The 27518-nt window shown below is 35.7% G+C and overlaps 4 protein-coding genes and 1 long non-coding RNA gene across 6 annotated transcripts; 1 reads left to right on the forward strand and 4 right to left on the reverse strand.

The window, feature by feature from the left end:
• Positions 1-3727: 3727 nt before the first annotated feature.
• Positions 3728-7579, reverse strand: LOC130429633 (uncharacterized). The gene is made up of 4 exons (XM_056758303.1): positions 7236-7579; positions 6109-6438; positions 5659-6027; positions 3728-5398 (listed from the first exon to the last, which is right to left on the reverse strand). The coding sequence occupies exons 1-4, from the start codon at positions 7372-7374 to the stop codon at positions 5283-5285; spliced, it is 954 nt and encodes a 317-aa protein (XP_056614281.1). The 5' UTR covers positions 7375-7579; the 3' UTR covers positions 3728-5282.
• Positions 7580-7712: 133 nt separating this feature from the next.
• LOC130429634 (uncharacterized) lies at positions 7713-16709 on the reverse strand. The gene is made up of 5 exons (XM_056758305.1): positions 14963-16709; positions 9974-10291; positions 9569-9889; positions 9384-9488; positions 7713-8490 (listed from the first exon to the last, which is right to left on the reverse strand). The coding sequence occupies exons 1-5, from the start codon at positions 15000-15002 to the stop codon at positions 8459-8461; spliced, it is 816 nt and encodes a 271-aa protein (XP_056614283.1). The 5' UTR covers positions 15003-16709; the 3' UTR covers positions 7713-8458.
• LOC130429636 (uncharacterized) lies at positions 10847-17413 on the forward strand. Its single transcript, XR_008907647.1, has 2 exons — positions 10847-11311; positions 16740-17413. It is a non-coding gene; the product is annotated as an uncharacterized LOC130429636 (long non-coding RNA).
• LOC130429632 (hemicentin-1-like) lies at positions 16925-20518 on the reverse strand. 2 transcript variants are annotated; one of them, XM_056758302.1, is made up of 5 exons: positions 20382-20518; positions 19273-19602; positions 18887-19096; positions 18076-18363; positions 16925-18003 (listed from the first exon to the last, which is right to left on the reverse strand). In XM_056758302.1, the coding sequence occupies exons 1-5, from the start codon at positions 20419-20421 to the stop codon at positions 17798-17800; spliced, it is 1074 nt and encodes a 357-aa protein (XP_056614280.1). In that variant the 5' UTR covers positions 20422-20518; the 3' UTR covers positions 16925-17797. The 2 variants fall into 2 exon arrangements, with proteins under 2 accessions (XP_056614280.1, XP_056614279.1); XM_056758301.1 differs by having other exon boundaries at positions 18887-19189.
• Positions 20519-24171: 3653 nt separating this feature from the next.
• LOC130429635 (SLAM family member 5-like) lies at positions 24172-25924 on the reverse strand. Its single transcript, XM_056758306.1, has 4 exons — positions 25801-25924; positions 25395-25721; positions 24879-25178; positions 24172-24791 (listed from the first exon to the last, which is right to left on the reverse strand). The coding sequence occupies exons 1-4, from the start codon at positions 25838-25840 to the stop codon at positions 24676-24678; spliced, it is 783 nt and encodes a 260-aa protein (XP_056614284.1). The 5' UTR covers positions 25841-25924; the 3' UTR covers positions 24172-24675.
• Positions 25925-27518: the final 1594 nt, after the last annotated feature.

Here is a 27518-nt window from a genome sequence, read left to right on the forward strand (position 1 = left end):
GAAGAATCTCTTCTCTAATCCCTGCTTCTCTGACCGGAATCTTGTCCATATTTGGCGCCTCAACCGGTGTTATATATAGTAGTGGCATTAGTCCGTCACACGTCCAGAACATGCATAAGTGTCCGTGTACAAACACTTTAATCCATGAAATTGTTAGAGAAGCTGTTCCAGAGAAGTAATCTAAGTGAATGACCAGAGAAAGCATTCAACATCTCAAAGACATCTTTATTTATTGACCGTATCTTATCATCACAAACTTTAACATATCATATAACATTTAAAACATATCATGACACAGAATGCTGTTGACATTAAAGGGTTGCAAAGGAAACTAGTTGGACTCCACAGAGACAAAAAACATCCATCGTTGGGTTATTTAGGTTAGCCTATAGCTGGGTTTATTTCTGTAACGTTGCAGACTGTTTGCTTAAAACTGGTCTGACGTGGAAATTTGAAAGTCAAACTTGTGTTCGGTAAGATTTATTCAATTTACAGGTTAAAGATCTTCATCATAATCTATAGTCACATCACCACTATGCATGAGGGCGGGACTATAGTACTGTCTGTCTAACGGCCATGCTCCTTCAAAAGAACCAAAATCAACTTCTGAAGAGCTCAGTTCCGCCGTGCAATTTCCTGATTTCAGAAACAGTTTCAGAAAGGGTGAACCAACGTTTGACATTATATCGCAACAAAATAAAGCATTGGGTTAGAATGACCAAACAAGGGCTCCGTGCTATTTCAGCCCATCAGAGGGTTGTATGTCGGGTCTTTTTTAACCTAGCTCGTTTAAGGTTAAGGGTGTGAAATGAGGAGGATTAATGAGGAGTAAAAAAACAACCCAACCACAAGCCTGAAGACTAAAATAAAAGCGAGAACTGAGCTCATCCAGGTCATTTTCCGTTCTACGGTTGATCTTTATCTCAAAACTGAACATTTTCATGAAGCTCATGCGATTCATGTATTGTGCGTCTTCAGACGTTCTTTAGTTTATCCTTTAAAAGTTTCAGTTTCTTCTTCAGCGGTTAAAGGTAGATGCATGTCTGTGGTTTATGGGTTTAGCATGCAAACCAACTTCCGTGTAAACCACTGAAGGCCCCACCCCATCCTCTCCAAACAAACAAGATTTACTCTCCTGTGGCTCAGTGGTTAGAGAATGGCGCTAGCAAGGCAAAGGTCATGAGTTTGATCCTAGGGTATGCACATAGTCCGAAACAAATGTATAATACTATTCAATACATGTCACTTCGGATAAAAGCGTCCGCCAAATTTGTAAATATAAATTGAATGTCAAAGTGGTTGCTAAGTTGTTCTTAGCTATGGCTGACCCATCAAACACCCCACATCCACAAGTCTCTACAGTCATTGTGAGATAAAAGTGTAGTACGTTAAAACCTAAGATCTCAATTCATTTGACACGCTCACACCGGGAATAAACAAAATAACTAGCAAGACAAAAATATAATGTGATTTAAAAAAAGATCGTCCAGAGAGCAAAAGCACAAGAAAGCGGAACTACTATCATTATTAATTGATCTCTCGGCTATAATAAACACTGACTTACTGAAAACTGAGGCCTATTGCAAATCTAAATATGTTAATGTCTGAGAGAAGAGAGAGTGGGGGGAGCACACCGGGGTTTGTGCATACGATGCCACTAATAACTTAATGTGATCTATTAACTTAAACTTAATTTAGCCACTAGACTGGTCACACACACGCAGGACTGCAGGAAACTTCCAGTGGAATAAAACTCAGGAGAAGCTTTAGTTTACGTTTTGGTTTTTATTAAATATTGATTTTCAGTGTACAATTTGTGATAAAAAAAAGATGGAAAAAAGATCTGGATGTCTATATGACATCCGACGGCTTGGAGCAAACAATCCCCCAAAATACGTCTTGCAGATGTAAATGCAGACATCAGATAGACATCTTAATTGAAATGAAGTTGATGTGTATGATGAAAAGTCTACTTGTCATAAAGATGTCATTATTAACAGGTACACCTTCAGATTATTTGAAACGGTATATTTAGTGACGATTAACAATCCAGCTGTGTATTAATGCAGATTACACTGCAGCGCCATCTTGTGGTTAAAGATAGAAACAGCAAAGTGGTACATTATTTATCACAGTTTTGTAACAATTTGACAGGGGGGAAAACACATTCGCAAAATCAAAACAATGTGCTTATTTAGCAGACTTTCATCTGTGATAGAATATAAATTACATACCAAAGCATTTTACAAACGTTGCATTTTGGTTGTAGATGGGCTGGACGCGAAACCACGCCCAAAATAATCTTCAATATATAAACAGAATATTTGTATTGGATCATTGGATTGATCCAATGGAATTAACATTCTACATGTTACCCACAATTCTCTGCAGTGAGACAAAATACAACAAATGTCAATCTTATCTTTAAATATTGTTGTGTAAGTAGTTGACAAATAAGAAAATTTGGCAAAGGGGATGAAAAGCAGGAGACGAAGTGATGATATAATAAAATGAGCAACATTTATTCAGGAAGAAAAACTGAATAATAATAATAATAAGGATGAAAGAAATGAAAAATAACACAAAATGTTCTTTACCTGCTGGTCAATAACACATCAAATGAAACTTTAATCGTCCAGCATCGTTTTTGTGAACAGCAGGGGGCGCTCTCACCACATTCTGTAATGTAAAGAGACTTTACTTCTTATTCTGTCCATCATTGTGCTCTTCACTGCAGTAAAAGTCTGTTATTCACCTTATTAAAGGGCAGCACTTTATCTCATCTGTTGGTTTAAAACTGAGAACATGTACGCGGTGATGTTATTGTGTTCGTGGAGTCTGGTGTTTAGGTCACCACAACTAGCCAAAGCTGCCATTCAAGATATTCAACATTACTGTCTATAGTGAGTATAGAATCTACCATCATACATATAATTTTCATCCTTTGACATTATTTCATAAATGAGGTCATAACTATTCAAAATATTGTGGAGTGATAGATGACTTTATTCATTTTTACACTTTCCCCTAAAGCTAAATCACACTGGTCCAACGTTGTTGTCAAATACATTTTTATTACACAATGTTTCTTATGTAAGTTTTTAAGAAGATGTGCTCTCTAATGCTTTAGGGTTAATGCTTTTAAAACTATAATAATGATGAACCAACCATCATGCTTTCAACTTTTCTTATTTACATTTTCACCTCATCTTCATGTTCCTTTCATCTCCGAAGACTCTTCTCAATGTTTTTCATCATCAAATTGTTGTGTGTTCTGTTTAGTGATGAATGTGTCACATGATGTGAGTCTCTCCTGGTACAAAGGTAAGAGTTTAGTGTCCAGCATCAGTGTGTCTGATCTCAACATCAATACAGCAGTCCATTTGAAAAGAAACTCTTATATTCGTATATATTACGATTGCACTCAAACCTGTTTTGTATGCATAACTTGGAGTGGACAGTAAATCTGTCTTATAGGCCACCTTATTTATATACATCATTTTATATTCATATTCAAAGCTTTATATTTAGTGTTTTGTAGCCACACCTAATTTAATAAATGAAGGGCCCAGCTGTGTCTCATAAAGCAGGTTACACTACAGCTCCATCTACTGGTTTAACACGAAATCATTCATCAAATAATCAGTTCATCCATTATTTCCCCATTTTTATGTGTTATGCTTACAAACGATGGAGAGATTATTTGTTAAAGCTCTCTTAAATGTAATAAGAATCGTAAGGTACAGTTTATTTCAGTTGAGACAGCTCAAACATTCAGTTTTGTCTGGGACTAGGGCCTTAAAGGGATAGTTCATCCCAAAATAAACATCCTGTTATGATTTCCTCACCCCATAACCGTTCCATTGTATGTATACAAAACCAATGCAAGTCAATGGGTACCACCGTTGTTTGGTTATCGACATTCTTCAAAATATCTTCTTGGGTAAACGATGACAGAATTTTAATTTTGGGCAAACTATCCCTTTAAGGCTTGCCTGTGAAACCAGGCATACATGTTTAACTAAATCTGTAAAATATATCAGCAGCAGTTTCACATGTGATGTCAAGAAAATGAGTACTGTCTAGAAACCCAAACCATTACGTCCTATTGAATACGTTCATATTTTCTGCCTAAACCTAAACTTTTATCCACACATGAAATGATCTGTGAACGTCTGTACCCATAGAAATCCTTCATTCTTAAGGGCCCTTTGAAGTAGCCAGGTTTTAACCCTTCAATTTCTGCAACATAAAGTAATGCTGGTTTATAGAAGAAAGGTTATACGGCACATTTCTTTGCATACTGTAAAAATGATTTTGCTTAACACATTTCCTTAAGACAAAGTTACAACACAAGAATTTTATCATATGACTCGGTCACATATATTGTGTATTTAATTCAGGCTTAACGTTGACTTTGTTATTTGCACCTTGAAAATAGCATTTTATGTTTAAAATGAAAGAAGCATTATCAGTGTCCACTAGAGAGCAGTAAAGATTCAGTTCAACAGCAATGCATCGTCATCATCATACAGCATAATATAGCATCAGATTTCATATATCCTCATATATACAGAACAAGAGTAACTGATCTGAGTTCACGTTTAACATACAGAAAACACTTGGTCATTTGGTCTTTCAGCAGTGAAGCATAAGGCAAAACATTTCATGATGTAAAAGACAAGACACAGAAAATACCAAATAAAAATGCAAACGTCTTTCAATTGTCATTTTCTATCAATAAAACTATCAAAACACAGAGAGTTACAGCAGAACACTGAACCAGACAGAGATGTAAAACTCTGATCCGTCACAGATATGAGGTGAGTTGAAACATTTCACATTTTGTAAACCTTCAGAACCAAAATGACTGGAATATCAAAACCGATCGTTACAGCATTATTATGGAACTGAAATGTTGAGTTTTACAGTCCAGGAGTGCGAGAGTTGGGTTTAAATACCAATATAAATCAAAACTTGTGTTATATTCTCTATTCAGTGACTAAACATTGAGAACATTTCAAGATTTCAGTTACGCCCTTTCTGAATCTTTGTCTGTACTCTGTTCTCTGTAATAAAATAAAAATCACACGTTAATAGATCACGTGATATTACACATATGAATGAAACTTGCTGCAAAACAGGCACAAGACTTCTACAAAAGAAACGGATCATTGTTAAATGTGTTCCCTTTATTGTGTTTCTAAACACTGTTCTGATCCTCGCAGGTGCTTAAGTCCTTTAACACTTGACTCTCAATTCCTGCAGAGCTTGAACTTTTTTTATTTTTTCAAGCGGTAGATCAGGCCCATCACAATCAGCACCAGTACAGACGCTGATGCCAAAACTACTGGACCAGTCACCTCCCAGTGCGTACGGGGTCCAAGTTTTGTCGTGGCTGGAGAGAGAAACGGATAAGTTTATCTGCTCTTGTTCTTCTAAATCCAGAACGATCTGTTATTTTGTGTATATTTAAGTGTGATACAGATCTTCATTTATTAAATACTTCCTCCAGTATTCTGTCATTATAAACATGTTTTACTTATTAAAATAGTTTTGGCACTTGGTTCTGGTTGAGTCGCATTGTGAATAATTCAAGACATTAAAAATAAAGAGTAGATCTCCTTGTCTTTGTACAGTATGTGTAAATGTACTCACCATTGACAGTCACGTTAAACCTCCTGAATCGAGTCCCGGTGTTACTGTTGATCTGTAGAAAATAACATCCTGTGTGTTTGGTTTTAGTGATACTGATGGTCAGATCGCCCGTCTCTTTGTTCAGCGACAGACAGCCGCTGAATATCTGGTCTTCACCAGCATCCAGCGATGTCTCTCGGGTTTCTCCATCCAGCTTGGCGATGTGTTGGATGTTATGGAAGGCATCATAAACGCAGTGTTTGGTGGACTGTACAAACTTCCACAGTATCAGATCATCTCTCTTCACAGTGACACCAGTGTTTAGAGTAACAGGTTCTCCCTCATTTATTGACACTGACTTCAGTTTATCTGCTTCTGGATCAAACACACCTGACACAGACAGACACAGTACAACCTTTTTAAATGATTTCTTATCACAGATAGTCCAGAATTATTCAGAAAGATACTCACCAGTTACATTGACATTGAAATCTCTTTTGGACGGTCCTTCTCTGTTGCTGGTAATCTCAACTGTGTAAAGTCCAGAATGACCGATCCTGATGTTTTTAATGCGGAGAGATCCTGTCTGAGGATCCAGCTTCAGTCTGCCTCTGAACATCTCATCAAGACGATCTTCATCTATGGTCTGTGAACCCTTGTCCATAATAGCCAACACATTGTTTTCAGGTCCATATGTCCACATTATATAGCTGTCTTTTTGAACATCATTAACACACGTGTTTAAAGTGACAGAATCTCCCTCCATCACTGACATCACCTTCACTTCACCTGTATCAACACCTGCACAACACACACACACAAAAACACTGATCAGTATGTGATATCCAAAAAGAGAATTTACTTTAGAATTTACCATAGTAGATTGTAGTATACTGTATTTATAATATATAATAATATTATAGTAATTAATTGCGATACCTTTAATGATTATTCTTCAGTATTTACTATAGTACATTGACAAACACAAGTAAATACTTTAGTAAATATGAATATCAGGTACAAATACACTGTTGTATCTAGGAATTGTACTAGACAGTTTACTACTCAAGTGTACTTTAGTATATTTTCAAGAGAAGACAGGAGGGATAAAATGAAACCAAAGCAAAATAATTCATTTATTTGGCTTTCATTTTTTATTGAAGTCCATAAAATAGATTAAAAATGAATAAAAATACGCCTAGATGAAATAAATTAGTTTGCAAAATTACATTTTGCTTTATAAACTATATCATGTCTTAAATGGAAATACATAAGCAAATACACTTAGTTAACATCAATATTAGCCTCAAAGACCCTAAAACATCTTTTAACTTTACTCCTTTCATCAAGATTCACGTTAAAGGAATTGCCTGTCGTCGTGACGTCACCGCGCGAAAACGTGCGCCATACCGTAACGTTAAATAAAATGACATGCAAATCTGAGGCTGAAACAACGAAATGAATGAGGAAAACGCGTTTAAAAGCATTACCGCCATCGTTCACGTTTTATTAAGCACACCAGTGACATCACGTAAACACCTGCGTTTGATAGAAACCGAAAGTCACCAAAAATAAATAATAATAATAAAGCAACTTACCTCCACATGCCGAAACGAGAACGAGAAACAATGAAATCCTCATGTCGCTGATGATCCAGTAAAATCTGTGGATGTTATTAATACAATCGATTGGTGCTCGGCTCTGCTCGTTTGACAGTCGGAGCCGCGCCCGACACATGAACCGCGTGCACGAGAAAAGCAAACTGAACAGACTTCAAATCATTGACATTTACTCACGCGCTTCATAAACATGTCTGTACGGGTGTGTGTGTGTGTGTGTTTTGAGGGTGAATCGCAGGTTGATACAGGTCAGTTTTGTTCTCAAGAAGACTCTTCACAGCGACACCAGCAGTATGTAAATTTTAAACTTATTTTTTTCTCTTGATTTTGGTTTTACTACAAACCTACATCTGACAATGAGCAGTTTTCATGTTAAATTCTTAATCTATACCCCAAACTTTCTGCCAAACTCAAAAGATATTTAGAAGAATGTTCATATCCATATAAACCAGCTACTAAACGTGCACACTTTTCTTTTAATTGGCAAAAAGACCAACATACAACAGAGATTGCGAATGAAAACACATGACCATAATCAGATACAACACCAGGAACCAAAATAGAAAATGAAAATAGGCCTTACATAAAACAAAAAGGCACTTTTTGTAAAAATAAAATGAGTCATTCATATTTCAACATGAATCCTTACAGTATAAAACAAACTCTGAATAAAAAAGTGAAAGAATAAACCTATACTCCGTTTGTCCACTAGAGGGGAAAAAGTGTGTTTATATGTGAATACTGAAAGCTAGACACATGCAGATCTACTTCCCTAAACATGATGTTTCTCTAGGTAGTCAGAATTCTATACATGTGATGAGAGCGTTGCGGCATCAATGACGTCCCCCCTCAAGACCAAATTCACATTCAACAGCTGTCAGCAACACGGCAGTTCCTCAAAAACACAGCGGTTTATGAAGACATTATATCTGAAACATTGCGTTTCTCATAAGAGCTCTAACGCTTTAAATATATGACAGTCCCACAACATAAGGAAAGAGCGAATCAAACAGCCAGCAGACATGAAACATTCAAACTTGAGGATCATTATAAGATCAGCGTGAAGTGCGAACTGTACACTTTTTAAAAGTTGCAACCAAAGTTAGTCATAGTGCACATCATACAACAGCACACAGAGATTGACGTTATAACCAACCGTATGATGTTTATAACCTCATTGGATTTAGACTATCACTTTTTTCCTACGAATCTTGCTTCTCATTAGTACGGAGGGCTGTGAAGAAAACAGAAAGAGTCACGGTTGTTAAAAATCAGAAAATAAGACTTCTGTCATTTTTTCAATCTCATGTCATGGCAGACCTGTATGACTTTTTCTTCCGCAGAGCACAGAGAAGGTATTTTGAAGAACAACACTGAACCGCATTGACTTCCATTGTATGAACAAAAAAACGCAGAGACATTTCTCAAAATATCTCCTACTGTGTTCCACTTAAGAAAGACTCGGATACAGGTTTATAAGCACTTGAGGGAGACAAAACGATGACTGAATTGTTACATTTGGTTACCCCTTACCAGACCCCTTTCTGCATGACTTGCTGTATATACATTGTAGTATAACTTTGCTCTCTCTTTCTCCCTCATGTATTGATTCACCACTTAAAACTTACATTTGAGTAGTTGGCTAAATGTAGATGAATGTATAATGCACCGGAGTACGCGTAATCATATGGAGGACCCCATGTAAAGCATAGCATGAGCCTCGTTGGGCTCATTTTCTGTAACACATGTCACAGCTGGAGCTTCAGCCGAAGCGGCAGTAGCTTCAGGGGCAGGCTTACGACAACACTGAATTTCATGATCTCCTTTTGTTTCATATCCAATGGTCCAAAAGTCAGTGCATTGCACTTTTCTGATAAATATCCTCACGCTTTTTTCAAGTGGTTATACGTAAATCCTTGATCTCTCTAGTTTTTATACCGCGTATACCTGCTTATCACATACTGGGTCACTTCACTTGTCATGTTACTTTATTTTTTTGTTACATTACCATGATGGTGGCACATGGTTGTCGACCAGAGAAACTAAAGAACTTTACAAAATAATTAACTTTGTTCAAATTTTTGTGCCTGTTCATATACTGCATAATCATCTACTGTTCATACTTGCCTTGGTGTTTTGAGTTTTGAGATTTCTTATAGATAATCCCACCGACCACCCCCGCCACCAGGATCAGCAGGATCGGCACTATATAAGCTGCCGGCGAGACGGAGGCTGAAGGGATTCATAAAGAATACGTGATTCTGTTCTTATGTCATATGCAAGTTTGATCAACAAGGATTTGATTTACTCACTGCTGACTGTGAGACGATACACCCTGTTTTTGGTCTCCTGGTTCTGGACGATCACCTGCAGTTTATAAAGTCCGGAGTCTGTGCTCTTGATGTCCGTTATGGCGAGAGCACGAGTTTGATCATCCATCTTCAACCTGTCTTTGAATTTGCCGTCCTTCACATCTCCATATTTAATGCTTGGACTCCTCTGTCTGTTGAATTCAGCGATGGTTGTGTTCTCAAATATCCACGTAATCAAGTCGTATTTCTCGACGTCAACAATGTCACGCGGAAATGTAAAAGAGCTTCCCTCCGACGCCGACACTTTCGTAGGAAGCGCATCTGGAAACGCAGAAATTGTATCATCAAATCTTCGCATCTCAAACATGTACTCAGATCTACGAGAAAAATCAGAGTTTTACTCACCGAGGACATTAACGGTGAATTTCATGTGTACAGTACGTGCGCTGCTGGAGATGTTCACTTCATAAAGTCCCGAGTGTTGGATTCGGGTGTTCCTGATGGTCAGATCTCCAGTCTGGGGGTTCAGACTAAGACGGCCAGTAAATTTTTCATCAATGGTGTCATACAGTAATCCATTTTTGGCTATGACAGCACCATCGAACCTCCACTCGATCTCATCTTTTGTTTGTATTTCGATAACACAACAAGTGTCTAAGGTCACAGGCTCTCCCTCCATCACTTCAAGTGTCTTAACTTTATCTGTACCAGCACAAAACACAACTGCAGACAAACAGAAAAATGGAAAACATGTAGGAAACATCATCATCAATAAATAATATTTACGCATATATAGTAAAAGTGTTACCATGTTTTTTTAGGAAGATTCAATAAATTATCATAGTTTTATGATAAACATGCTTAAATCATTACATGAATTTTCATAATGAAATTTACATTTACCTTTACATTTAGGCATTTGGCAGACGCTTTTATCCAAAGCAACTTACATCCTATACATCTTACATAGGTATTTGCAATCGTACATCGACAAACAACAGTAAAAACTTCAGTAAATGTTTTTATTTATTAAAAGAAATAACGTATTTCATAGATTGTAGTATACTGTGGTTATGCTATATAATAATAATATTATGCTACAAATAATAAATAATGTTAATGTAAATATTAATACGTAGTATAATATTATTATTATATAGTACAACCACAGTATAATACAATCTATGAAATACTTTATTTCTTTAAAAAAATCTAATAAAGGTAAATAAATATATATTAATCAAATTATTCAACAACAGAAAACCCAGTTAACAGGCAGTAATTCTACTCCTTACAATTAAATATACTATTTATATAATAAACGTCATTACGACATTTTGAACAAATAAACATAAACAGACGATGGTTTACTTGAATAATATTCTCACAATGGAGTTTAACACAAAATCTCGCGAGATTCTGCAACGCCAGACGCGAAGAACACGGAAGCTCGAGCGCAACTGTGGGACAACGATATTAAAATGAAACTGGATCATGGATTAACTGTACTGCTGCTTCAAAATACACTGCAACGATGATTTATTTAAACTTCTGATATAATATACAGAACTAATGTTATTCCTATGATTTATCAAGCCAGGTAGACGCTTTAACATTAATGTAATGGATTTAAATATGGAATATAAATGTGGATTTAATCCCGTTAATAACGTGAGGTTGAGATGTGGGAGAAATACACTAGAAAGACGTTTCGGTGTGACGGATACTCATCAAAGTAACCGGGTAAGACATTATCTTTTTAAAAACGGAAGCTGTTTTGAAACCGTCTCGTGTTAACGTCTGATCTGAGATCTGTCATACGATCGCAACGGTCAATGTCTTGAATTCAAGTTAATCATAACTCGTAATAAACGTCTGATTCGATAACGCAATCAGCAAGATTTGTGTATTATTTCGATATCTGGTGTTTATATTTTACACTTTGCAGCTCAGACATGATTTGGGCGGTTATTGATATTTTGTAATAATACACGAACAGAACAGTCGCCGCGAGGAGGCGCTGCGCGGCTCACGAGTCGCATTCATTCTCTTACGACAACGTCATCTCTTTTTTGTTGCTTTTGAAAGCATATTCACATTTGGAAGTGTGATTACTTAAACCATTTGATTACTTAACACCCACACGGAGAACATATGCGATTATGTCTGGTTCATTCAAAAAAAGCGCTGAACAAAGTAACAGGGAGCACATGACATTCAGTTATCACAGACAGTTATGATTGGGTCATCCAAAACTGCGCTGAAAGAAAACGACGTGAGGCACGTGACGACCTCGCCTACGTGTCCTTTGTGCTTTTCTGCACCCATGAATATTACGACATTCATGCTGTGTTTCTTCGAAATGAGATTCAAGTACATTAATAGGAAAATTGCGCCATTTCTGAGAAACTAGTTACAACATGTAGACCCATTACAAGGATGCATGCATTATAAAAATCAGCATCCATATTTCTTTATCCTTAAACTAAAAAAAGAAATATTTGTAAATTCTGAAGGTCAATGCTAAGCAACACAATGACACTGGAAAGTATGTTGGAAAAAACTGACCAAGAAACAAATCTCTAGAGAGTTTGGCAGCTGTCAATCAAGAGCTGAATGAGCATACCGAATATAATATTGGAGTGAATATGTTTAATTTGATAAGAAATTGTTCAAAACAAATGTTTTAAGATTTTTTTTTAAATAATTTCTCGACAATGGATGTCTTCCTTCAATGCTGTCCTTGTGAAACCTTGTATCTCCATATTTATTTATTTAATTTCTTTGAAAAAAAAAAGTTGTATTATTAGTCACCCTTCACGATTTTCACTGGTTATATCTAATAACCAGTAATAACTAATATAACCATAACCATAATATAACAATATCTAATATATATCTAATAATAAAAAGGTATGAAAACGTGATTGTCAACTTTGACAACACAGTATTTAATCATTTAAAGAGTGCAGTGTTTTTAACATTTCCTGAAAAACAGCAAATTTGGACATCTGAGGTTACTGAAGGACTGCGACAATATGCTCTTTATGTTTCTTTGGGTAAAAAGCACAGGCCAAATTCATTAATGTAAAATATAAACATCTACAGACTCAACCTGAGGTTTTTCAGACATATGTCAGTTTTCAGGTACATATGGGTATGAGAGTAGTCAACAAACAATTGTCGAAAACAAATCGCCTGTTGTGGGTTTACATGGAAAAAAAAAGAAAAACTCAATCTCAGAGCACCTTGTGAACAAATAAATACCACTGCACAATTGTATAAACCCTGGCACCACACACACAATTCTCTAGAACTAATTAAGTCAACTGCTCTTGAGAAATGAATGCTTGCCGTCATGTCGTTTCATGTCTTGGAAAAAGGTAAAACAAAGAGGCAAATACCACATTCACAATGGCAAAAGAAGCTGGTTTGAGAAACTGATCCTTCGCAGCTCTTTACTCTCCAACAGTGAAGAAAAGAGTCTTTGACTCTGGCTGTTTTATAGAGTTTCAAAGACAAAGCCTCATTTACCCTTGCAGATGTTAGAAAAAGTGTAGCAGAATACTGCACAGAATTTAAGAACAATGAAATCTCTTAGAGATATAAAAATTAAAACACAAATTAATATTTAATCAATAAAGTTTTAGCCACTGTGAAGAGTCTAGTCTAATCATAAGATTTATGAAAAACAGTACAAATTAACATTAACGCATTTGGCAGACGCTTTTATACAAAGCAACTTGCATTGGATTGTATTATACATTTTTTGTTTCTGACTATGTGCAATCCCCTGAGACCGCACCCATGACCTAGGCATTGCTAGTGTCTTGATCAAACCACTGAGCCACAGGAAAGCTATTAAGGTTAATAAAGATAGTAAGAAAATGTTTTTACTGCAATTCCTGAATTTAATATTTTGATTTTACAACACTAGATTGTTACTGTGTGTTCAACAATTTGGTGTTTCAGAATGGGGGCAGATGGTTGATGTCACTAGTTCAATTTCTGACACGTTCAGACACGTAAACTATTCCTGCGTATTTTGGTTCAGGTTTGGATTAGTCTACAAACCACATGGCACCACTTCAAAAGAGCCCGCAGTGTTTCATTATATACTGCTATAATAAAAAATGTGAATATTCAACAGAGATCATAAACTATGCAACAGAAACATTTCCTGATCTTGCAAAACATACCGCAGAACTCACAATTTCCTCCACAGTCCAAAAACATTTACAAATCTGAAGAAAATGCTAAATCTAAATAATCTAGTACAATCCTAAATTCATTAATATCTGACTACACATGGTTATACATGCTAACAAGTCTTTTTATTGTGAAGAGACAGGCAGTCCAATCGCAGTGAGATAAGGACCAAGTAGAAGAGATTCTGTTAATACTTAATACTAAACCGCAGAAGAACTAATAATAAGAGTAAAATGGCTCTGTAGAACCCTTTGCTGTTATAATTTAAAATATTCAAAATATAACAAAGAAGGTAGGTGGGTTATAATGAAAGTTAGTCGTTCTGATTGTAACTATTATCAATTGTATAAATTAATATTAAGTAGGCCTATTATAACAATTATGTAAGTCTTTAAAAGCAAAATAGTGCAAATATTTGAATGGTAAAACAGCTTTACAATAGTACGACTGTTATGGAATGTATTCAAGAAAATATCTTGTTAGGCAGCAACATCTCATATAAATTACGCAACACCCACCAGTACATTAAATGCTACCAATTAACGTTGCATGCCTATACGTGTAACATACATACATGAGGAAACGCGACCGAAAATAGAAATACAGTCGCGTCCATGTATAAAGTGAAACAGGACATCAATGACGTTGCAATATGACATGCGACAATAATGCCAAATATTTTTAATGTAAAATCCTACAGACACTGACAGCGATGATCAAGAGTTCAAAAATATACCAGACATAGCCTACAGGCTGCATAACAAATATTTTACGCTTACAAAATTCGTACGGCAAAGGAATACATATCGGCCATCGGGCTACAACAAACAAGGCCTGTCAATCTCCAGACGCGTAACGATAATATTTCAACAAAAATACCAAAATAACGCGTTTACCAGAATAATGCGCACAATACACACTCGTCATTTAATCACGACATTCATTGATCTTCCCAAAGGTTATTATTATAAGTCCTGAACTTGAAGCCAGATGCTTAAAAATGAACATGTCGCAATAGCCCACAAAACGATTTTACTCGCGTTGTACTAAAGATATATAAAAATAGCCATTGTGCGTATGTTACGATGCTGGACGAATGCGAAAATACGCGTTTAAACGCAAATACATTTCTGTTTCCGGTTTTAATCAATAAAATCGAAAGTACAAACATGTAATACTACTTACCATTAACGATTAATAAGACGAGCAGATACCAATTCTTCATGTTGATTGCAGGAATTCAGGATTCACGTGGGAAAAATACTTTAAAAACGTAGTTAATAAAATCCGAATAAATCTGTGCCGTCGTATCTGAGCCGCACCCACGTTGAATTATAGCGACATTTATTAAATGCGGACCGAAGAACGACGAAAACAATTTTATATGAACCAAGATATGCGTAAGATTTGTATTTTAAGGTGATTTTGCTGTTAAACAGCGGAGATGAAGCGCAGGACACTTGGTCGTAATGGCTGAATCTTCCGTCTGCCAGGTAACGTGACACGTTATGAGCTCACAACGCCACCTAACGTTCAACAAGAGCATATGCGCACCCAACTCGCCCACTGTACAACATTGCTGCTTCTGTAAAATCTGGACCAGAACAAGCCAGGCCTGACCTGACCTCCATGACCTAGGCCTTGCTTACACCCATCATCAGAAAACCGTTACATTCAATTAACTCAATAAAAGTGTTAACTCAGGAAGCTGTAAATGATTAGAGAAAGTGGTAGTTATTAATTAATATCTTAATCGTGGAAATAGCATTATACGCATATTTCAAATCTTCTTTCTTTTATGGGAAAACATTTAGAAGAAACATTCAATACTCTTAAGTTTTGTTTATCCACAGAGAAATTCATAAAGATCTTTAGTCAGATTTCAGGACGTACACCACACTTGTCAGAGTAACAAATGGCTTGTTAGCACTCACTTGGGACTGTAACTCTAGAAGTAGTATTACAAGACCTTTGGCCTGCCTTTGACCTCACAGGCCACAAAATTCTTTATGGGGGAACTTGAGATGCACATGGGCAATTGTGGACAGGTGCTGGCCTGCTTAGGATGCTCATCGGACCACTACTACTTGCTTTATGTGAATTAGGCTAAGCTGACAGACCTGTCATGGTAGAGTCTGGCGTGCCTCAAGGCTTAGTCTTTGGCCCTTTGTAATTCTTCTAGTACGAGCTTCCTTTTAGGAAACACAACTCAAGCTTTCACTTTTAGGTAGGTCACACACAGTTGCATTTAATGCAAATTTGGTGTGTTATATAAAAAGACATTATAGACAAAATTCAAAGTAATTTTGACGTATTTTGTTTTAAAGGTTTAGTACTTATATTTAAAACAAACACTAAAAAGTGTTTTGTCTGATTGGATCTAATGTATCTAGAGTTGTAATCGGAAATCTCGATGTGATGGAATATTTTCTGTGTTCAATGCACAAAATATTTTCTCTATACATTAACCCGATGAGTAGATTTTAAACCAGTTTTAAGTGAATGAAGCATGGACTATATACATTCCTTTGTGAAGACACTTAATGTGATCATGTCACAACATCCACTCTTCTGTATAGCTCTTGAGGATTAACATTTTGTCTGGTGAATGAGTTTAAGTGAAACCTGTTTCAGATACTTTTATCTTAAAACATACACGGCTTCATTTTTCTGGTGTGAACGTGTAAGATTTAATTTACTTATATTTAAATGTACATTTATTCGTATAGGAGAAATTTTAATTCAGGATTAGTTTGTTTTGACCAGTCAAGACCATCAATCAATGATCTCCTGTCCCTATTTTCTTAGGATAATTAATCTCCAAACTCAGATGTTTTAATGTACCAATAAACACAGAAATCTTCAAGACATGAAGAGTCTTAATAGATTTGAATTATTTGCATATATGTATTGTTATTATGAATATGCGTGTTCTAAATGTTTTTTTTCTGATTTTTTCCAGAACACCACAACTGCAGCATTCATCAAGTTTCAACATCTGCCGAGATCATCAGTATAAGTGATGAAGGAAGAATGTTTTGAAATCATTAGAAAAAAGCATGCAGTCTTATCTTTTTTTAACATCATTAATGCTCCTGAATTTGTGTGATCTGTTGTAAACTCGAGGAAACATTAACAGATCTCTGAGAGAATCAGCATCCGATTTATTATGTGATTCATTGTATTCAAGATCTCTCTAAAGCAGAATTTCTCAACCCTGTTTCTGGAGACAAACAAGCAGTTTTCATTTGCTCTACCTGAATCAACTTATTGACATCATAAGCTTGTAAAACCTGAAGTGGGGGTTTCAGATAAAGGAGATACTTTAAGTGTCTTCAAGCGAACTGGCTTGGGAAGCTTTGCTTTTCATTCAACACAAACAAACAGAGTATTGCAACACTTCAACTGATAGGTGGAGGATTATTCGGAAAGCATGACAATTCTGTGCGGCACTTTCAATGAATCACACTTTCTGTAGTGGTGGTTCTCCAGTCTCCATCTGCTGGTTATTTGACAGTACTGCATTAAGCTGCTATGTGTTGCAATATTTTATCAATTTATTAATTGTCTTGTAAACACGTATTAAAAGCACTTGTTTTTGAAAATGATTAAATAAAGAAGACTTGTTGCAAAGCAGTTCGTTTGTGTTTTGTCATTTTATGGATTTTCACTTTTATATTTTTCCTGTCATTCATAAAGCTATACTTAAGTTTTCTGTAATAATTTGTATTTATTGTATTTTATGTCCCAGAAAATGCTGTTATACTTAATGAATGATGTTGTCAATTAGTGTATTCTATATGAAATGGAACAAAAACAACAGTAAACGATATGAAACCTGACCTAGATATGACCACAATTGATATCATAATCTAAATAAAATACAAATGATCTAAAGAACATTCTAGGAAGACAGAATAACTGACATATTTCTATTTTTTATGTTATTAAAAAAATAAAATCACATGTAATATTGAAACATAACAATATTGCCTTCCAAACAATATTGAACAAATTTCCTCAATGACTTTCTTGTGCATTTATCTCAAGTACTAATGTTAGAGCATGAGATTCAACAGCGTTTGATTGATGTGATCGTGATTTCTTCTGCCCATCTCCACTGGATCTGACATCATAAACCAGAACAGCAACAGTTGCAACGACCACCAGAGAAGAGATGACCAATCGGATCACAATTTCCGTAAAACCACAACAGTGGACACGACCTGAAGAGACAAAAACACTCAACAGAAGATCTGAGAGGGACACAAGGATCTGTCAGACTGTCAAATTCATACCTGAACACGGCCGACAGACATCAGGACCGACATGTTGAGTCTGACTTGTGACTGAATTGTTCACTACACAGCTGTATGTGTTTGCATCCTGATATTCCACCTCCAGAGGTAAAGACAGTCTGATGTTGAGATCAGACACACTGATGCTGGACAATAAACGGTTTCCTTTGTACCAGGACAGACTCACATCTGTCACATTCAACACCGAACATGACAAGGAACAATTTGACACCGAAGATGAAGAACATTGTGAAGAGTCTCTGGAGATGACGGGAACAGGTAGACAAGCTGAAAAATAAATGCAACACTACTGAAATGGAAACATAAATCATCTTAACATCATAAACAAACGTTACTGCACATGCGCAATTTTGTGACCCCAAAGGAACTTCCGGCACACATAACCAAACAACAGAGTGCCTGTAATTTATCTCTTATAACAAATAAAATAAATCGAGAAGAAACGATACTTCTCCCTACAATATTTTGAATTTAGACTGCGATACCAAGCTGAACCGCTAGATGTCAGTGTACTACACGGTTTGTTTAAATGCGACCAAACTACAGGACCCCTTCCACAAATTGTTTATTTAATAAAATGAACAAAGAGCAAAATACAAAAGTCGTTTATTTAATAAAAATATTATACAGTAAAGTAATAATGCAAATCAATGCTAACATAAAATGAATATAATATAATAGTTTTATTATTAGACACTAGCCAAACACAAACCGGAAGTTAACTGGGGTTCAGGAAACGGTCTATAGAAAGTTTGCATTATGTGCCTTAAAACACAAACATCAAGCACACCTGATTTTGGATGACAGAGTTGATTGATGTCTAGATGTTGAGTGATGTTTGTGATGGGATTGTTGATGACACATCTGTATGTGTTTGTATCCTGATATTCCACCTCCAGAGGAAGAGAGAGTCTGATGTTGAGATCAGACACATTGATGCTGGATAATAAACTCTTTTCTTTGTACCAGGAGAGACTCACACCATGTGACACATTCATCACTGAACACAACACAGAACAATTTGACACTGAAGTTCTTTCTGGTGATAAACATTGAGAAGAGTCTCTGGAGATGACTGGAACAGGCAGACTAGCTGGGGGATTTTAGGAAGTTGAGCATGCAGTTAATAAAAGTGATGTTTTGCTTAGAATTACTGTATTAAATCTCTCGACTCACCATAGACTGTAACAATGTATTTTTTGTATGAGACCCTGTTGCTGATGACCTGTAGTTTATAAAGTCCGGAGTGATCAGGTCTGATGTCTGTGATGGTGAGATCTCCGGTTTCATAGTCCAGCTTCAGTCTGTCTTTGAATCTCTCATGATCACCATCATATGTTGAGAAGCTTGGGACACGTCCGTTTACTTCAGCTATGACCATTTCCCGAGGTCCATACTTCCACTTGATTGTAACATGTCTCTTTATTTCAGTATCTTCAGTGTGTAGAGTAAGAGAATCTCCCTCCATCACTGACACTGTCACTTCACCTGCATCACCAAACACACCTAAACAACACACAAACATATATTATTACTTCACACCTTTAAAAACGGTTTATAATTAATATATTTCCCAAGAATGTGAAGGTTTAAGAATTTGGAATCAGACCTCACGAGAAAGAAAAAGAAACAAGAGAAAGCTTATAAAACCAAAAGTAATACATACCTAATATGTTCACAAAAACAAGGATGTTAAATGCACACGCATGCTCTTTTACTATTAAATTTCATAACTAACGTTTTTTATACCCTACTAAATACAAAACAAATAAATATTTTCACATTTTTGCATAATTTCACCAAATAAGTCTACATTGCTTGAATTAACGTAATGTAGCATATTACATAAAGAAATAATTCTTAATTTAAGTGTTTCTGTAATAAATGTAATTCATTATTTTTGTGTTTGAAAGTGTGTGTTTTTTTTACTTCTTGAACATTAAACGAAGCAAGTTATTCAATGTATTCAAGGATAAAAACAAAACGAAAAATGCACAAATTCCCAGCAGTTTAAACCCTCGGAAACGTTTAATATTAAGACCAGTGAGACTTAGGTGTGGTGTTACTGGAGGAACTGTGACAATCTCACAGGAACTGAGAGCAAGGTTCTCAAAAATAGCACGAGACTCTTTTTATATACGATGAACACCAACTCTTTATCTATCAACGCTGAATATCCTCCAAAAAGAATAAATATTTATAATTATCATTAAATATGTCAATTTATCAATGCTTGAGACTTGATTTATTGTTTAAAGTGGTGACCAATAAAATCATGAACTTACCTGTAAAGAACAAACAGCAGAGAACAAACTCCAAACACATTTTAAGATGTTAAATGCAGTGATAACGTGTCACAGATGTCTTGAAATCTTTGCTGCTAATGCGTTTGTCCATTATCTGTTCACCATCTCTTGGTTTGAAGTGACGCAATTTGCGTGAACTTATCAGCGCGTGCTTGAGGTGCGCGTGCGCGCTCTTTACCGCATCAGACGGACGCCTTTGTGCTCTTAGGCTTAATTCAGCAGAGTTTCTTTCTTTGTAATTGCAACGTTTTGCAATATGGTTATATGTCTTGTATATTAATTTTTTTTTCTGGATTTGTACAGTTAGTGTGATCGTAACACAATTGTTTTTAAGATCTAATATGGCCAGCTCTGTCCTTCTTGGAATTGGAAAGATGACGTCCGAGATGCACCTGTGCAGAAACTTGTGGTTAACACGTTTAAACAAAAAAAATGTCCTGTTGAGGAAGGAACATCTATGTTGAAGTCTGTTCAAAAGTCAGAAATGGTCAATACATGAAAACAAACGCCCACACAACCTTTAATAAAACATTATATATGATTATGTTCAGTAGACTAGATTGTACAATATTTGTTTTTATAGAGGAAAACTGTTGGTCTAATGTGTTTTAATCCAAAAATAATTCACACTTCTGATTTAAATCTGTGACTCATAACCCTGCGCTTGATAACATTGCAATTCCCTTTTTACAACAAACTAGCCCAAAAAAGTGTATTTTGTTCTTCTGTCAGCTAAACGTAATGGTATGATTTTTCCACACTGTTATCAAACATATACATTTAACAATAACTATTTAGCAGATATTGTTTATTTGCTTATGAATGATAAATGATACACACTTTGTTTCGAAGGCCCTATAAATGCATTGTAATCATTTGCGGTTTGGATGAAGTGTCGCATCTCACATCACGCTGCATCATAGGGTGTAAAAAAATGAAATGTGAATGTAGTGAATATTAGTCAGAGATGCTGACGTGGCGTTAAATCTGCAGATCTGGAAAGAAATGTGGTTTTGTTCTGATAGATGGACAGACAGATCAGTGTGGGGGTTGGAGGGGCTTCTTCCTGTCCTGCTAACATAAACCACACACAATAACTTCCTTTTGCACTTTCACATAACAAACCTGTATTTCAGAGGCACTACAAATACAGCATAACTGTCTAAGATTTCCTGTCACATAAAAAAACATGTGCAGATATCCTTATAAACATCACAGATTTTAATTTGTCTTTTAAAAGCTTTTGAAAAAGTTTTTTTAATAAATAAAACAGTCAAATGAGATAACTAATTGTTTTTTGCGGGTTTGATGGATTGACGTGAAGAGCAAGATTTTCGCATTTAATCAAGCAGTTGAGAGTAAAGTAACCCGAGTCTGCAACAAAGATGTGAATTTTTTCTACTTTATTGAAAACAAACAAACAAATTTGGGTTTTATTTGACCACAGTTATCTGCTTTATTATGCAACAAGCCTCAAACTGTTTACAGACATGTACACTGCAAAACATGATTCTGGAGAAGGATAAAACACCCATGGAACTGGAAATAGATTTTACTCAAGGATATCAGTTACAGTAAAATGTTTTAATATGAGTACATTCTACATATGTCACAGGTTAACAGCGCGTGACGATACTAAAACATACACTTCATTCTGTTGCTGTCTTAGGACCTTAAGTTTAACACAGTGCCCTAACCAGTCACGACGAAACCTCGCAGTACACTACAAAACATGTTTTTCTTGTTGTATAAAGTTTTTTTTGTAAGTGAATTTTGTCTGATGGATATATTTCAGTGCTAGGCCTATATGAAGCGTCATAAAACATGCATAGCATATATCTTTACTGCAAAAAAGTATTACTTGGCTTCTTGTATCATCTAGTTAGGCCACAGTGTTACGCTCTATACCCTCAAAGCACACATACATCTAGCAGACATATATTTGATGTCTCCATTTTCATCTGAAAGAAATCTGGCAGATGGTGTCATTTTGTTTCTGTTCTTATACAGTGTTTCATTGTGAAAGAATGCCACCTTCTTTTTTTTTTGGCACATTCTTTTTGCATAGCGCCACCTACTGTACGTTACTATGGTGCGGTCATGACAATCATATAAAACATTCAATGAACTAAACTAATTCAAAACATAACCCTGTACTACATACATATATATTATTAGCACCTTGTATCCTGGCACGTATCCTACCTACACCCACATTGACCTTTGAACGCCACGCCAGCGTGAGCATTTATAAGGGCGGTGTGATTACGTCACGTGTGAGGGCGGACACCGAAAGGTATAAACAGGAAGCGGAAGTGTAGTCAGTCAGCTTCTGTCGTTTCAGAGAAGCGCTCAGTGCTGCATGTGTCTTGTCTTTTGTTCCCACCACGTTGTCTCCAGATTGTCAAAAGTTGTTTTATGTGATAGGAGTCTTATAGCTAGTAAGAAGTTGAGAAGAAAAGTCAGTAAACTGGATGAAACCGATCAGCTTGTGCAAAATAAACAAGCAAAATATGTTATTGGTATGAGGCCTACATTTTTTGTGATCAAAAGACGTTGAGTATACAGATATTTACATATTGGGGAAATACAAACACTTAAACACGTTTATTTCATGTTTCTTTAGACAAACGGTAGTTTTAATCTACGTTTAATGTTTCTTTGGCGATCGCCCTTATGACTACAGGTGTCTCCTGGGTCCTAAAGTACACCCCTGATTACTCCCCAGTCCCTATGCCGACAGATGAAGGTCTGATTTACTTAAGGATGTGTTCAACCTGAACAAGAGAATACCTTTACATATTTGACCATGTTTATGAAAACAAAGTAAAATCAATATAAAACTTGGTGTCATTACTTTTTGGATATCTCCAAGGTTTCTATGACCTGTTTAAACTTGTTAATATGACGACAGATGATGGGTAACATTCCTGATAGATATTTTTTCAGTCGATTTCAGTTGACAGATGCAGTATTCAGTTTCTCTCACTGAACTGTCAGATTGAAAAAAGCCCTTCACACACATACACTCAATAATAAACACATTCACACACCACAAAAATCAAGCCGCGTTTATTTTCAGATCAAAGTATCTCAAACAGGTTTCAGCCAAACTCAGTCACCAGACAAACATGTCCTCAAGAGACGAGTTTAAATAATAAAAAAAAATGCAAGGGTTTGCTGTCATTTTTTTTACAGTGTACATGCTTCCACTTTGTAGGAGCGACTCATATCCATCATGTTTTTTTAAGCTTTTACTTCTCGAATACAGAGACAGTTATGTTTCTAGAAATGACAAAAAAGGAAAGTGAGAATGAGCTTGAATGCTTGAATACTGTTCCAGTATAACTGTCCAACACTATAATCCTGAATCTGATGAGCAATACAAGATAAATAAGTCATATTAAGGCATTTTTAGTATATAGCTTTACCTGTAATATTCATAAGAGTTTAAACGTATCATGAACACACTAATTTGCGTTTTTTATTTATTACTCATGTTATGTCTTTTCTGCCATTGCCATCTTTAACAACATTCAAAATGCAAAAAAATTGCACAGCCTTATTAATAAAAAGCACAAAGATTTATACTCCTGAACAAGTAAAACTTTCTCCAGGTGAGAATGTGTAAGGTTGTAGCTTGTTAACTGTCACCCGTTCCGTATACGGGACGCCTAAGTTTGAATCAATATTGTGCATGTAATTTGTAATCGAATCATGACAAACTATATATCATTGGAAAGGTCTAAGACTCTAGAATACAGATTTCTTGTTTGCTTTTAATAATTTATGTCGGGGGTGTAATTTATTCTTTTTTATAAAGAGTGTATTTCAATTTTTTGTTATCCTTTTGCGACCCATATTTTTTTATGTATTTTTATCAAAGAAAAACAAACTTTTTTATTTATTGTTTACAATAAACCTAACAAAATACCTTTCATTTTTTCTGTATGTGTGATTTTTTTTAAGCAATAATCAGCTACTTTAATTTTTCACGAGACCAACCGTAAGTCTGTATTCCAAAGAATACATGTGTAGGCTCAAAAAGGGCTTCAACAGTTAATACGTTTGAACACAATACTACAGATTTGTAGACTATGGTCACTCTTTCGTGTTGTGTAAGCTATTGCTGTATTCAATGCACAATCAGTTTATTCTCAAGTTTACGGCGGACAATTAATGTGTAGCGTCCCCTAGAAAGAACCTTTTACATCTATCATTTAGCTTATAAAAATTTAAACAAAATACTGGCATCTGTGATTTCAGTCTCTTGTTAAACTCTTGTGGATACGATGTCATAAATCACCAGAACAACAGCGGCCACGGCCACCAGAACAGCTAAGACCAATCGGGCCATTGCCTCGGTATCGTCAACCTCATGAACAAAATCTAAGGGTGACATGGAAGATAACAGGAAGAGAATTTTAGGTATTAAATTCAAGACATTACTGTGTTCAGTGATTTAATGTAACATACCTGAAATGATGATCATGGGACAGACGTGAGAGATGTTGAGATGTTGAGTGTGGTTTGTGATGGGATTGTCGATCACACAGCTGTATGTGTCGTTGTCTTGATATTCCACCTCCAGATGCAAAGATGCTGTTGTTTTAACATCAGAAACACTGATGCTGGACAATAAACTGTTTTCTTTGTACCAGGAGAGACTCACGTGTGTCACATTCATCACTGAACACAACACCGAACAATATGAGCTTGAAGACGATTGAGAACATTGAGGGAAATGTTGAGAGATGACAGGAACGGGCAGACGAGCTGGAAAATACAATAAAAAAATTCAATGCAAAATAATACATTTTAAAATAAAAAACTTTAATTTTAGTGAAAAAATACAGTTCAAAATGTCAAATTACATATATATTATATGGGTATGTTTCTGGCGCCCCAGGATTGCAGGATTTATACAGTGTATTTCTGGCAACAAACAGGTTAATTCCAGAACAATGTTAAACACATGTAATGTTTATTTACCATAAACAGAAACAGTGAAGTTCTTGCTGGAAACTTTATTTCCACTGATGATTTCAATGTGATAAAGTCCAGTGAGATCTATGCTGATATTTGTGATGGTGAGAGATCCAGTCTGATCATCCATATGCAGTCTCTCTCTGAATCTCCCAACATCACCATCATGAAAGATCTCCTTCTGTAATCTGTTGATTTTAGCTAAGTGAGAGTTTTTTGCTCCAAATGTCCAGAGAATGAGATCATCTCTGTGTATGTCAGTAATACCGCTGTAAAGAGTGACAGAATCTCCCTCTATCACTGACACTGACTTCACTTCATCTGGATCAACACCTGCGAAACAAACAGATTCAAAGTCACAAATTATACTAAAAGCAAAATATGCACATATGCATTACAAAACAAAAATTACCATTTAAGCACAAACAGAAAATAATAAATGCATGAAACATTTTTCTTCTTCTGATGACTTCAAGAAAACAACTTAGAAAAAGCAAAGCTGTATTTGAAATGAACTCTTAATAAACCGTCACCATTCACGAGACAAAACAAAGTGCAGTCCCTTGTTCCGCAATAAATCATGAAGAGATTTTGGGCACAGTCAATATGAAAGTGAGACTCAATGTAATTACATTAAATCAGTTTACGTATATATGCAAGAAATGTTAGGTTTTTAAATACTTTTCATTCTGTAACAGAACATTATCAAATGTTATAGCGGTATAGTAATAGTAATATTTATTTCAAAGTCAATATTTCAACAACAAGCCAGTGAGAAAAACCACAGGAGAAGTGAGACTGATATCACTCAAAGTGATTAATTCACAAGCTGATGTTTAAGTGAAGTTCATCATTTAGTTGTGCGTAGTTTTGTTTAAATCAATATGAATAAATGTTCTATATATTTTGCATGCACAACACATTCACACACAGTAAACTGAAGTAATAAACTCACTCTCATACACAAGTATGTTGTCACAGAACAAACCACATTTCTGTAAATAAATACACATCATACTATAACAGACGTAATAAATTAGCTTGACTGAGATAATTGCTACAGTACTACAATTTTGAATCTCACAACAGTGTTATGATCTACACATTTTACAATGGAGACGAAAATGTAAACAAAATATATTAAATAACATAATATAAATATGAATTGTCAGTGTCAATGTTTATTACAATGCTTAAACCTGAAAATAAATGAAAAATAAAAGCCAAAGCAAATAAACTCTGATCTTTGATCAGGTTGTTACTCTGAAATCTTAGCTCGACTCTGACACCTTGAGCACAATAACTGTAAAACAGCAATTTTAGTATTGAACTATTCTTCTTGTTTTAATTAGGTCATGCAGTGAAGTATTGAACTGGTAACAAAGTTTATAGATCACTTAATCAACGCTCGATTAACACTGGTTCAAGCGTTTGAACAAAATACAACAATCAGAATATTGTTAACCAATTTAAATGTCAAAGAAACATCTTCAAGATTTTATTACATTTTATAATTCCCACTTCTGAAGCAGGGGCGGACTTAAAGGTATAACTTTAAGTCCGCTGGTGTACCAAAGGTATACCATCGCCTTGGGCCCCGAGCTACCGGGGGCCCCCAAAAGGCAGGGGTGGAGATAACCAAGAAGCTCTTGTCAGCAGCCACAGAGTGTCCCAAGGAATCATCAAAATAGTCAGGATATCCCTGCAAACGGTGTACAAAAAAACCCTCATTATAGATTAGAGTGGACCATTCCATTAGCAAGCATTTAATTTACAAGTATAGCTCAAAAGGATTACTAGCACAGATAATACTGCACACCTTTAAAACAAAACAGTCACTATAAGATAAAAGCAACAGTAAATAAATCCCTTTTAAGACTTGGGATTTGAACTCAGACAGAGAGGTAGCCGAGTGTGGGGCTAGGCACTTCAAATGCTTGGTTACCCCTTGATAAAAACCAGGTTTTGGGTATCTGAAGGAGGAGTTTTGTTTCGGATCTAAGACTTCGAGTGGGAGAATATAGATGAAGTAGGTCTGATAGATAAGAAGGTGCTTAATCATGCATTTATACACCAACAACAAAATGTTGTATTCCATTGTGAACTTAACTGAAAGCCAATGAAGGAATC

The sequence above is a fragment of the Triplophysa dalaica genome, chromosome 10 (genome assembly GCF_015846415.1).
Source record: "Triplophysa dalaica isolate WHDGS20190420 chromosome 10, ASM1584641v1, whole genome shotgun sequence".
Taxonomy (NCBI): domain Eukaryota; kingdom Metazoa; phylum Chordata; class Actinopteri; order Cypriniformes; family Nemacheilidae; genus Triplophysa; species Triplophysa dalaica.